Source organism: Pseudorasbora parva, chromosome 7, assembly GCF_024679245.1.
Source record: "Pseudorasbora parva isolate DD20220531a chromosome 7, ASM2467924v1, whole genome shotgun sequence".
NCBI lineage: Eukaryota > Metazoa > Chordata > Actinopteri > Cypriniformes > Gobionidae > Pseudorasbora > Pseudorasbora parva.
In genome coordinates, this window is record NC_090178.1 from 8817423 (window position 1) to 8829229 (window position 11807).

Consider the following 11807-nt stretch of genomic DNA (forward strand, 5'->3'; position numbering starts at 1 on the left):
TAACAGTGTAAAAAGCTCAGTATGCATGAAACAGCATTTCACCCCCCCTTTAAGAGCAATTTCATGTTTTGATCAATGTAGCGCCATCATCATCATCATCAGGCAGAATGAGGAGAGCCTTGGTAAAATCGTAGACGAGACAAGTCATCCTCAAACGTTTCTAATCTCTATGACTTGAAGTCTGGTCTGGTCTGCCTGATTTATTTTATGGCAGAATTTTGATCTTTGAGTTCAAGCTATGCGCTTGAGCCCCTAATAATACTACACACAAACATTAACGTTTAAAAGTTATTTATTCTTTAAATTCAGCAATTATTCATTAAATTGATTAAAAATAAAGACAGTACAGATATTTATAATGTCTCAATTATAAGATTTCCATTTCAAATAAAGAACATTATAAGCTGTACAAAAATGTATCACCATTTCCACAAACAAAATTTAAAAGCAGAACAACTGTTATCATTTTAAAAATAATAATAAATGTTTCTTGAGCAGCATATTAGAATGAAGCATCATGTGACACTAAAGACTGGATTCATTTTAAAATATTCAAATAGAAAAGTTTTTTTTTAATTGTAATAATATTACACAATAGTACCGTTTTTACTGTATATTTGATCAAATGAAGGTTAGAGTTTGGGTTAGTTATATTTGATCAAATAAAGGTTAAAGTTTGGCTACCTGTTTTTTGGGTACCATTAATTTTGCATTTCAGTTTTAATGCTGAAGAAATGAAACACTTCTTATGCCCCATGTTTCCTCTCGTATATGAAAAAAAAAATTGATCATAGCCGAAGCAAATATTTATATATACACAATTTAAAAACACATAAAACTGTACCGCATTTAAATCAAATGCATTTAGCCAAAGTTATGAGACATTATATAAATGTAAGAATCTAATCATTAAATGCATTTAAATTAAAGGGTTACTTCAGTGATTTAGCATTAAGCTTCATATTTAAACGGGTCATTAATGTAGTAGAAATGTGAAATTATTTTTGAATTTGGTGCCTTCTAGACTGAGAAAAGACAGAAAATGTATTTTTTTCTCATGGGGATGAAAGACTACAACTCCCAGAATGCACTTGCTTCGCTGCCCTACGAGGCCACTCCCAAAGCCACCGCTACAGGATCACTGGATCACTTGCCCACCGCGGCAACGCTCCTACCGTTGTGTTCATTTTCATAAAATAATTTAGTTCAGTTAGAGAACTAGGGGGTGGATAAAGCACGATCATTCGAATATACTCATGGGTTTCTACTGATACAAAGCCATATGCTAATCGCTGAAGTAACCCTTTAATCACCCTGCATAATGCTATGTGCAAAAGAAAAAGCATTTGACCTCATACCTGAATACCTGTTCAGACACCTATAGTCATTCTGCAATACCCTGATATTGATGTTCAGAATCAGCTGCATCTGCGATACTGTGCGGCTTTTTCGCATGGCTTCACTTCTCCACTGCAGGTCTCGCACTGCAAGGCGGCCAAACGATAGGCCTTCCACACCACAGTGTCTTGGCGGCACACCGTACCCCCACCTCTCTTTTCCTCCGCCTCGTCACGGTTGATGTCTCCTACGCAGACCCAGCCGCCTGCTGTCCCACTTCCAATGCGGCTGCTGCCGATACTAACCGCCCACTTCGAGTGATCCTCTGTAGCCTTGAACGTGATGCTCTGGCCTGGGGAAATGAGATCTATGTTGAGGACTTCCCAGCTTGGAGAGCAGTCAGAGGGCAGGAGGCCTGTGGAGCGACGCCAGAACTGAACCAGCAGGTCGGACTGTAGACTAGGCGCCACCCAAGAGTGATATAGGTCTGGTTATCAATGAAACAGTGAAAAAGCAATGATTACTTGTTTTTTTTTTAATAAAATGCATACACTGTAAAAAAAAAAAAAAAAAAAAAAAAGATTACTGGAGTATGTTTTACTCTTTCAGACTTTCTACTTGTTATTTGCCATTTCTTTGCAATTATTTGTTAAATTTACTAGCAAATTCTGAATGATAACTTACAAAATTAAATCCTACACCATTTTGGTCCTACACCAAGTGTACTTTACTAAAAGCCATGTATATAATCTGAATTTCTTTTAACTTGGCATGCGTTTCCTGGAATAAAACTCAAAAACAGCAACATGCATCATAACAGTCTGAGGGCCTGATTTAATTAGCCTGAAAGCACTAATTCCAAAAAAGTGCAGTGGGAGTGTTAAGTTCTGCGTGTGATCTACTGACAATGAGCAAATGAAAGAACACAGATGCAGCAGATCATTTCCATAAACCAGACGCTTACTGGTAGATTGCGTTGGTAATTAAGACATGGGCGGTAAACAATGTCGAAAATGCCAGGATATAAAGAACTCAAACCTTAGAAAATCACGTTGCATTATTCATTTATACAGTTTTATACATTTCGCATCTGAAAGGGAAATTCCTACAAATGCATATGCATCTAGGTCAGCCGCAAAAATTGTCGTTATTTGCATACAATAACCATTTTTAAAAATACTGCAAATGGATGCAAGAACACATCCTTAACATGACCAGACCAGATTTGTTTAACAAATAGAGCTACATGTTTAACTCTTGATCAATACATATTTGACTGGATGGCGTTAAAGTGTCCCTTACACCATTACATCATTATTAAAAACGAGTCTTACCATTGGCAAATGATGCACCTTTTGCAAAGCTAATAAACTCCGTTCCAGCCAATGAGAGGAGTGATATACTGCGATTGGATGGGGGGATGGAAGTGTTGTCCCATCTGCCCAGTGTGTGTTTACAGAGCTGAGCCATAGCAGGAACAGCAGCGGCCAGGGAAGCAGGAATGCTGCAGTCATATATGTGAGGCTGATTGATTTTTAACTGTTCACCTGTGGAAAATATATTACAGGGAAATAATAAACATTATAAGATAATATATTACATTACCAATCACAAAGACAACCTACATAGGTTATTAAAATAAAAATAATTTTGGAGGTGATTAATCAATTGCCCAGCACTAATATATATGTATGTATACATACAGTGAGGAAAATAAGTATTTGAACACCCTGCTATTTTGCAAGTTCTCCCACTTAGAAATTATGGAGGGGTCTGAACTTGTCATCGTAGGTGCATGTCCACTGTGAGAGACATAATCACACAAAAAAATCCAGAAATCACAATGATTTCTTAACTATTTTTTGTATGATACTGCTGCAAATAAGTCTCCACTGTTCCTTTTTTGGACCACTTCTGATAGATACTGACCACTGCAGACCATCTAGCCATCACAATTTGTCCCTTGTCAAACTCGCTCAAATCCATACACTTGCCCATTTTTCCTTCTTCTAACACATCAAATTTGAGGACAAAATATTTACTTGCTGCCTAATATATCCCACACACTAACAGGTGCTGTGATGAAGAAATGATCAGTGTTATTCACTTCACCTATCACCTGTCATGATGTTATGCCTGATTGGTTTATATGGTGTCTATTACAATAGGCCACTTGAGGCCTTGTATGTCTGACTGATCTTAATAGCCTTGACTGCCTTATTTCTGAGTTTCTCAACCTTGTTCCTGGTGGCACATCAACACCCCATATTTTAGTTATTCTTTATCTGGCCTATCCATTTAACATCTTAGAGTGTTCAATGATAAGCTATTCAAGCTGACAAGTGTTCCTTTGATTAGTGATAGTTTGAAATGTGTACTGTGTGCTTCCAGGAACAGGGTTGAAAACACTGGCTTATTGCTTTATTCCTATTATCAGAAAGTGATAATACTGATTTACAAACATAAGACTGAATGGACATAAAGAGCAGCACCATAAGAGGTGTTGTCACTATGGTTACTGTGTCAGAAGGATTACTATAATAGTCACTATGGCAACTGCATCCCATAAATGTTTTGTCTTTTGAAATTGCACATGAAAAGGTTAGTTGAGAGGAATTTCAAGCAGTGTTTCTAACGTCAGACTCCCTTTAAAACAAGCATATGAACATTTAAAACATGCATAAAGATCATACTAGTCTTGTTTACTTAAATACATCTCATTCAAACATGCAGTCATATACTGTGGCATTAAAGTACACCGAAAATTACAAATAATAAAAAAATAAATACAATTATATTTAAACGAATGTTGATAACCAGTTTTAGTTCCCAATGATGTATATTGTATGAACAAAAAACACAACAAACAATGGAAGTCAATGGGAACTGAAACTGTTACAGTACCTACATTCTTCATTTATGTTCCACAGAAGAAAAAAAGTCATGCAGGTTTGGAGTAGGGCTGCACGATTTGGGGAAAATATATAATTGCGATTATTCTGGGTAAAATTGCGATTGCGATTTAAAATGCGATTATTGTTATTAGAATTTTTGACAAATTAAAAGTGTGTGTATATAACATTTTGTGTTTTTATATTAATGTGACTAATAATAATTATTATGATTATTATACTGCAAAAAAATTTTTTTTTAAATAAGAAATAGTACCATTACAATAACATTTTCATAATTACAAATAAAAAAAGAGTACGTCAGAATATAACAATATAATACTAATTATTATTATTTTTGTAATATTTTACAGAAAACTTATTTTTTTTTAAAAACTGCTGGGTTACCTATTAATATGCAGACAGCCTATGACTAAAAACATTAGAAAGGTCTAAGCCTAAGGAGTTATTCTTAAAGTCTGTCTTTAATATGAAATATGAACCTCTTGTGCATCCACTGTGGGGAAAACAAACTCCTGTACATTGAAGAAAAACATGGATTGTCCAACAAATTTATAATTTTTTAAGTTTATTAAGTTTTAAAATGTATTAAGCATTATTTTCTTATTATTGATTACCCAAACGTTTTTAATTCATACTGAAAGCCAGAGGGCGCCCTCGAGCGGAAAACGCCACATTTTGCGTCAGAGAAGTAATTGACGTTCATTTTCAGGAAATCCACCATGATGTGAAACTAACGCGGTGTAAACAGAAGATAGAGACGCTATGATTAAACATGACGACAATAAACACGACTGCAGCAAAATATGGTGTATTTGAGTTCTTCAAGCAGTCAAGGGTATGTTCATATTAATAAAGTGTATTATAATGCAGTGCTGATTGAGATAGAATACTATAAAATAACGCATCGTCTGCCTCACTGTGATGAGAAGCCACATCAGCTCACACACACTCGACTGACGATATGAAGTGAGGTAAAACATGTTAGCTATTAAACATTGTCTTTTGTTGAACAGGTTTATGAATGCTTCACTAGTTTGTGAAAATGTTTGACTCGTGTTGCTTTTTCAAACGCACGTTATAACCGACTCAAACTCGCAGTCTTTCAGACGGAGCAGCGTTTATCACAGATCACCGCTCTTCGCTAACGCACTGGGCATTTATTTATTTAATTAAAATCGCAGCCTTTGAGCTTTCATAATCGCACACAAGCCAAATCGCGATTGCGGTTCGATTTCGATTAATCGTGCAGCCCTAGTTTGGAGCAACATGAGCGTGAGTTTGTTTCAGGGTGGACTATCCCTTTAAAGTGCATTTAGACTCAAACACTTAATGCAAAAAAATTGCAAAAGTTGCTTATGTATTTATTGCTTTAGGACAATTTAAGCCACAATAAAGTAATTTTTCGCCACTAGAGGTCACTTATTCAAAACAAAGGCTTAGCTTGATAACACTTGGATTTCGCTGAGCTTTTATTATGCCACAGATGACCCCTTCTTCATGCGTATGCAGCGCTGTTTGATCATATTAGACACACAATTTGAGTGAAAGTTATGTTATAGTTCTACGGCTACTATGAAACAATTGTTGCACACTGCAGTGAGCAAGATCGATATTAATCAAGGTAAAACATGGTATTCGCAGTAAATCATGAAAACGAGATTTAAACAATAAGACTAACTGTGTTGAGCTGTATGACAATGATCCAAACTGTTACTCACCTGTCTAATAAAATATATTAAACCGTCTTTGGTGTTTCCATGGTTTCTACAAAATCAAACCGGAAATGGAGGGTAATGCGGGTATGGTGTCATTGACAGGTGACGCATTGTCATTCTCCTGGTTAAAATTGCTTGTATTTAAACATTTTTGGTAACATTTGGGATAATGCAAGTACACAAGTCAACTAAATATATAACATTGTTCTAGTGTTTTTTGTTCTAGTGGTCTTACATACTGTGCCTTTAATAAAAGTCCATTTTAAACCATCAGAATTTTGATAAAGAGGCCCTTTTGCATTTTTGGGGGCCACTAAAATAGGTTTTAATGATTGAATTTTTAGAAAACACAAATAATCACGTTTGACATTGCAGCTCCTCTCTTCCCAGTTTGTCAGTAACGCTCAGTTTAGTTCCTGTCTTTATGAAGCTCCTCGTTCTAAAAAGCACGATGTGCTGTGATTGGTCAGCTGGACCAGTGTGTTGTGATTGGTCAATCGCTTCAAGTAAGTTTCGGAAATGTCACGTCCTTTATTATTTACCACAGCCCTTTCAACACACTACTGCATACTGACGCAGCTAAAACATGCCGTGTCTTTTTTCTTTTCTTTTTTTTGTGCTTACTGCTTTGTACAGTTCTTACTAATATAGAGAATAACTCCCTTTGGAATAACTTTAAATGCATTGGAGGCGTACCTATGGTCTGAAAGCGCTCAAAAGGATATGTGACACAGATGAAGTTCTGTCCATTACTTATGCCAGAACTGGGGTATGAAAACTGGCCCGCTGATTTAGGAGGGGGGAAATGAGGTGTGCTGTGGACCAACCAGAAGCCCTGCTGCTTATCAAAGACAACAACTCCTAAAACAAAACAAAAATATAGTGTATATTAACAGGATCCACAACATAAATGTGTTTGTGCACCATTAATAGCAGTTAACTGCAGGAAAACTGCACCTTTGGTGTGGCCACAAATCCCGTTTTCACCTTCAAATTTTGGAGGCTGGTCATTATATAAGACATATCCAACATCATCACCGCCCTGGAAGAAAGTTAAAGCTCAAAGCTTCTTCATAATAAACATGACTGTATTAGACAGCTTCCTTTGAAAACCTTTGTGAGAAGCATGTGATATAAAGCATAAGTTCCTGTTTTATTATGAAACTGTTATGTGCACATAAAGCTATAAATACACTTTTGAGTTTCTTGTGCGTTTTTATTTGCATGTGCGTGCACAGCAAAAACACTAATGAGATGAAATAAATTATGAATCTGATTTTAGACACTTTTAATTGTGATAGCGTAACTAAATAGATTTTAAATACATTTATAATTAAACCGCAGAATGTAAATGCCAACGCAGTGTTTTAATACTTCTGCAAAATGTGCAGACTACAGAACAGCTGAGCTGAGTAAGCTTCTGTAAAGTCAGTCAGAATATCACTGTTAATGTAAAAATATGTTCTGGAAAGAAGAACAAATGTTGGTTTAAGCAAATCTGGACATTTTTTTAATTATTATTTAGCAAACAACTTTATGATAAAGTCATGCTCTGCTATCATAATTACATAATAAGAGCATGGCCTGTACCTCATATAAAGGTCCTACTGTTCTGCCAACAGCACTTTGACTGTCATTCACTAAAGTCTTCCCCTCCGTCCATCCCTCACTCTCTCCATCCATGAAAAGATACTTCAGCCCCTCCAGGACAGGCTCATGACGAGGGTGTGGAAGTTTGTACAAGTAAAACCTGCAAAAAGAAGGACAGAAAAAAAGGAAAATAAGATCCCACTGATGAGTACATTTCAAATAAACTAGATTTATGTATTAACCTATATTCATATCACCTTTAATAAAATTAACCTATAAGAAATTATCACATTTCCTCTATTAAAAAAATTATATTTTAATGAATAATTAATAGTACTATCACATTAATTAGCCAGGGATTTTTCAACCAAAAATGAAAATTCTGTCGTTATCTACTTGCGCTCATGTTCATTCATTTTCAGAACACAGATGAAGATCTTTTGGAAGAAATCTGAGAGCTTTTTTTCTTTCCATTAACAGTCTACACATCTGACAATTTGACGCTTCATAAAGAGATCATAAAACTAATCCATATGTGAGGATTAGTCCAAATTTTCTGAGAAGACATGATCGCTTTATATGATGAACAAATTGAATTTAAGCTTTTATTCACATATAAACATTCATCAACTCACACACGTGCGATAACCAATGAGGTTCATTCTCGAGTTACGCATCACGTTTGAGATTCAGCAAGAACCAGTGAGGTTTATTCTTGTGTTACGCAGCACATTTGAGCTTCCTCAAGCTACAAAGTAGTACCAAGAAGCATGTTAACTAAATTCAAGCATTAAAGAGAAAACAGTGTCTGCACTTTTATCTTTTTACACAATTTGGCCTCCTAATAATGGCCTCCTAATAATCCCCATCCACTGAATTGGCTCTATCCCCCTCTCTCCTCTCCACCTATCGCTGGTGTGTGGTGAGCGCACTGGTGCCGTTGTACTGTGGCTGTTGTCTCATCATCCAAGTGGATGCTGCACACTGGTGGTGGTCGAGGAGAGACCCCTGACATAAGTGTAAAGCGCTTTGGGTGTACAAAAGTACATATGAAAGCGCTATATAAATGCCTCATTCGTTCATTCAAAATAGATATATTAAATGACAGAATTTTCATTTTTGTGTGAACTACCCCTAAAATAGTTATGTTGTGAATAAGTTATTATAATTAATATGAGGTGAATGAAACTGCCTACATAATAATTTGACCATAATTAAAGAACAGAATTTATTTGAAGTAGATTTTTATAACATTATATGTCTTTACTGTCACATCTTACTGACCCCTTTTGGACAGTGCATACACTGTTTGACATGCCATGTTAACTACCCGTCATCCTTTGGTGTCACAGAAAAACCCAGGATATCCTCTAAGGTTCTAGGACTTATTTTGTACGTTATAAAAATTACTGAACAAATATCCAAAATAGACAAAGAGGAATTGTGCCTCAGTAGACCATGACTGTGAGTAAAGATGCTCCATGTTATGTGTTTTATGCAATTCAAAAATATACAAACCAGTCAACAGGTTTCCCCTGATCATCATAACATGAGATGGAGGAAGAAGCTCCTCCTGATGCAAGGAGGAGGAGCAGAACATGAAGCAACATGATGAAGATTAAAGCACCTGAAACAGTACAACAGTTTCATTTGTCTTTCAGACTAAATGTACAAAATAACAAACACCACAAACAAGCTGAATACTAACGGGAAGTTAGTTTGATTAAGCCAGTCAGTTTTTAGTTTTAATATACGCGTTATATGCTTAACGTTAAAGTCTAATAACAAACTGTATGACTGAACTTCAAATAACTAATCGATTGTATTGACAGAAATCTTATCTTTACCTCAATGAAGGCAGACGTTCTGCAGAGTCAGTTGATCATATCAGTCCATCCGAGAACGAAACTTGAAATGTTCATGTTGTCACATGTAGCAGGTTCATTCGTTTTGTAGACGTAGAATTAAGAGCGGGTAGATTCGCATTTAGTGAGAACCCAAATGGGCGGGGATCTATGACGAGGATTGGTGGCCATTATGTTTTCTATATTGTGCGGATATTTTTTATTTTTTTCTTATTTCAACCATTGTGCATTTTCAATTAATTATCTATTACGAGTTTCTCAGTGTCATTATTCATGTGTTTATTATCGTTCACAGCGCTGTTAAAAAGAGTGAGAGTTGTCACGTGGTAACTGTTACCTTTCTCAGCGCCATCAGGAAGAACCAATCTCTGTCGTTTGTGATGACCTTACTGACCTTTATATATATATATATATATATATATTACAATATAACCTGCGCAGTATTAAAGTAGGCTAAATCAGATTGTCGCAAATGTAAGAACTAATGATATTTGTATTTATTAACTATGTCAAAACCATAGACTGTAAAGGTCGGAGCGGTACAATCCCAAAGTGCCTCTTAAAAATTGTTTCCCTACATCTTTATGAGGTTACACTACAACCTACCAGTATTCATCCCCATCATGTTTATTTATTATGTTTGGAAGCTGAAACCTCCGTATAATGCAGTTAATTCAACAAAGTAGGCTATTTCTTGAATTTCTTTCTGGTCAACTTGTTTTTGTTCACTGGAGACAGAAACTGAATAGGCTAATAACCAATAATATAATACTATTGCTAGGTTATGACCCAAGACCAGTAGGCTAGTGAAAAATAAAGACCAATTAATTAGTACAATTAATTGAAGAAAAAATTACTGAAGAATAGTTTGCAGTTTCATCAGCAGAAGCCAGCTTCAAGTCTCTCAAGGAGCTTGTAGGCCGCACTCCCTCACTCCAATGTCTCCTTGTACCATACATACAGCTGTCCCAACAGTTATACTGTTTTCAACGTCTATCCATGTCATTACTGCAAGGTGGATGATTCTAATTGGCTCAGGAAAACAAAATTAACAGTCATGGTAAATTTCCACAAATTGTCAGTAAATCAGATGCACACGGATGTCATGAGGCTAAATGAGCAAACACTATTACTGTATCTGACATGTTAGGGGTGTTTAATACCTCCAAAATTCAAACACACAACAACATGTTGCTGTCAAGTGTTTAGCGACACATCACGCCAGACCACTCAGAGACCAAATACAAACTTTAGGAAAAACAAAGCAACAACAAACAATCAGTGGTTCCACAATCATTGGTTCATGTTCTATTGATTAAGTAAAATCATTACTGGAAAGAATCATTATAATAATATAAGAGGATAGATATTAATTAAGGCTTTGATTATGAATTTAATTAGATATATACAGGTATGGGCTACTGAAGCGGCAGTGGATTTCAAAATCCCCCTATATATATTTAAGACTTATTTAAGAGAAGAATCATCATCTCTTACATCTGTGGGGGGAAGAAATCACTATTTGCCTTTATTGCAATTGCTTTAGTTAGCAATGAACCACATTGCTTTTTGCCTCTATCGCGTGTTTCTGCTCTTTGTAGAGAATAAATTACAGAAAGTTAAATAATAGCTACATTTGTGCCTATTAGTTGGTGTAAGCACTAAGCAAACAATGTAGTATGTCAGTGATATTCCAGTGTCCCAGAAAGATTTACAGTCACATTGGTTTACATGTTATATAGGCTTTGTAAAATGTTGTCAGCAATCAGATGATGTAGGCCTACACAACATATTCAAATAAGATGTCAAAAAGCTTTTGCTTTACTATGAATAACTGATATTGAGCTGATGTAAAACTGAAAGAGCTCATTAAATTCTGGATTCACTAAATGAATGTTACTCTTTTTGAAATTTTGATTTAATTTTCAACGGCATTTTCTTCTTCATGCCACAAGAGGTCGCTAAGGTCTACTTTTAAACACGTCTTCATGCCAGCGTGAGAAGGGTTTTTCTTAATAGTCCAGGCAAAATAGCGTTTTACGACAGACTAATTGTAAAATAATTTTTTTTCAGCTTAAATCTTTTCTGTGAGGTCTCCAGAACGATATACTAAAAGTCCTACAAGTTTTGTTTTACAAGTTTTTTTGAAAATTAATTATACTATGCAAATACAGCTATACACTCTAAAAAATGCTGGGTTAAAAACAACCCAAGTTGGGTTGAAACTGCACCGACCCAACAATTGGATTGTTTTAACCCAATGGTTGAGTTGTTCTTACCCAGCAATTGGGTTGTCTTAAGCAACATTTAACCCAACCACTGGGTTAAAACAACTCAACCATTGGGTTAAAACAACCCAATTGTTGGGTCGGTGCAGTTTCAAC

The 11807-nt window shown here is 35.7% G+C and overlaps 1 protein-coding gene across 2 annotated transcripts; it reads right to left on the reverse strand.

Annotated features, from left to right (window-relative positions):
- Nucleotides 1–254: 254 nt before the first annotated feature.
- dnase2 (deoxyribonuclease II, lysosomal) lies at nucleotides 255–9639 on the reverse strand. 2 transcript variants are annotated; one of them, XM_067447990.1, is made up of 7 exons: nucleotides 9406–9639; nucleotides 9077–9185; nucleotides 7559–7718; nucleotides 6926–7010; nucleotides 6665–6829; nucleotides 2673–2885; nucleotides 255–1825 (listed from the first exon to the last, which is right to left on the reverse strand). In XM_067447990.1, exons 2-7 carry the CDS (start codon nucleotides 9166–9168, stop codon nucleotides 1419–1421), a joined length of 1122 nt encoding a protein of 373 aa, XP_067304091.1. In that variant the 5' UTR covers nucleotides 9169–9185; nucleotides 9406–9639; the 3' UTR covers nucleotides 255–1418. The 2 variants fall into 2 exon arrangements, with proteins under 2 accessions (XP_067304091.1, XP_067304092.1); XM_067447991.1 differs by having other exon boundaries at nucleotides 9077–9131; nucleotides 9406–9631.
- Nucleotides 9640–11807: the final 2168 nt, after the last annotated feature.

Coding starts and splice junctions, on each gene's coding strand:
- dnase2 (XM_067447990.1), bottom strand. CDS start 9,168: ATGTTGCTTCATGTTCTGCTCCTCCTCCTTGCATCAGGAGGAGCTTCT. Junction 7,719..9,076: donor CAGGGGAAACCTGTTGACTG/GTTTGTATATTT, acceptor TTCTTTTTGCAG/GTTTTACTTGTACAAACTTC. Junction 2,886..6,664: donor TGAGCGCTTTCAGACCATAG/GTACGCCTCCAA, acceptor TATTTTCCACAG/GTGAACAGTTAAAAATCAAT.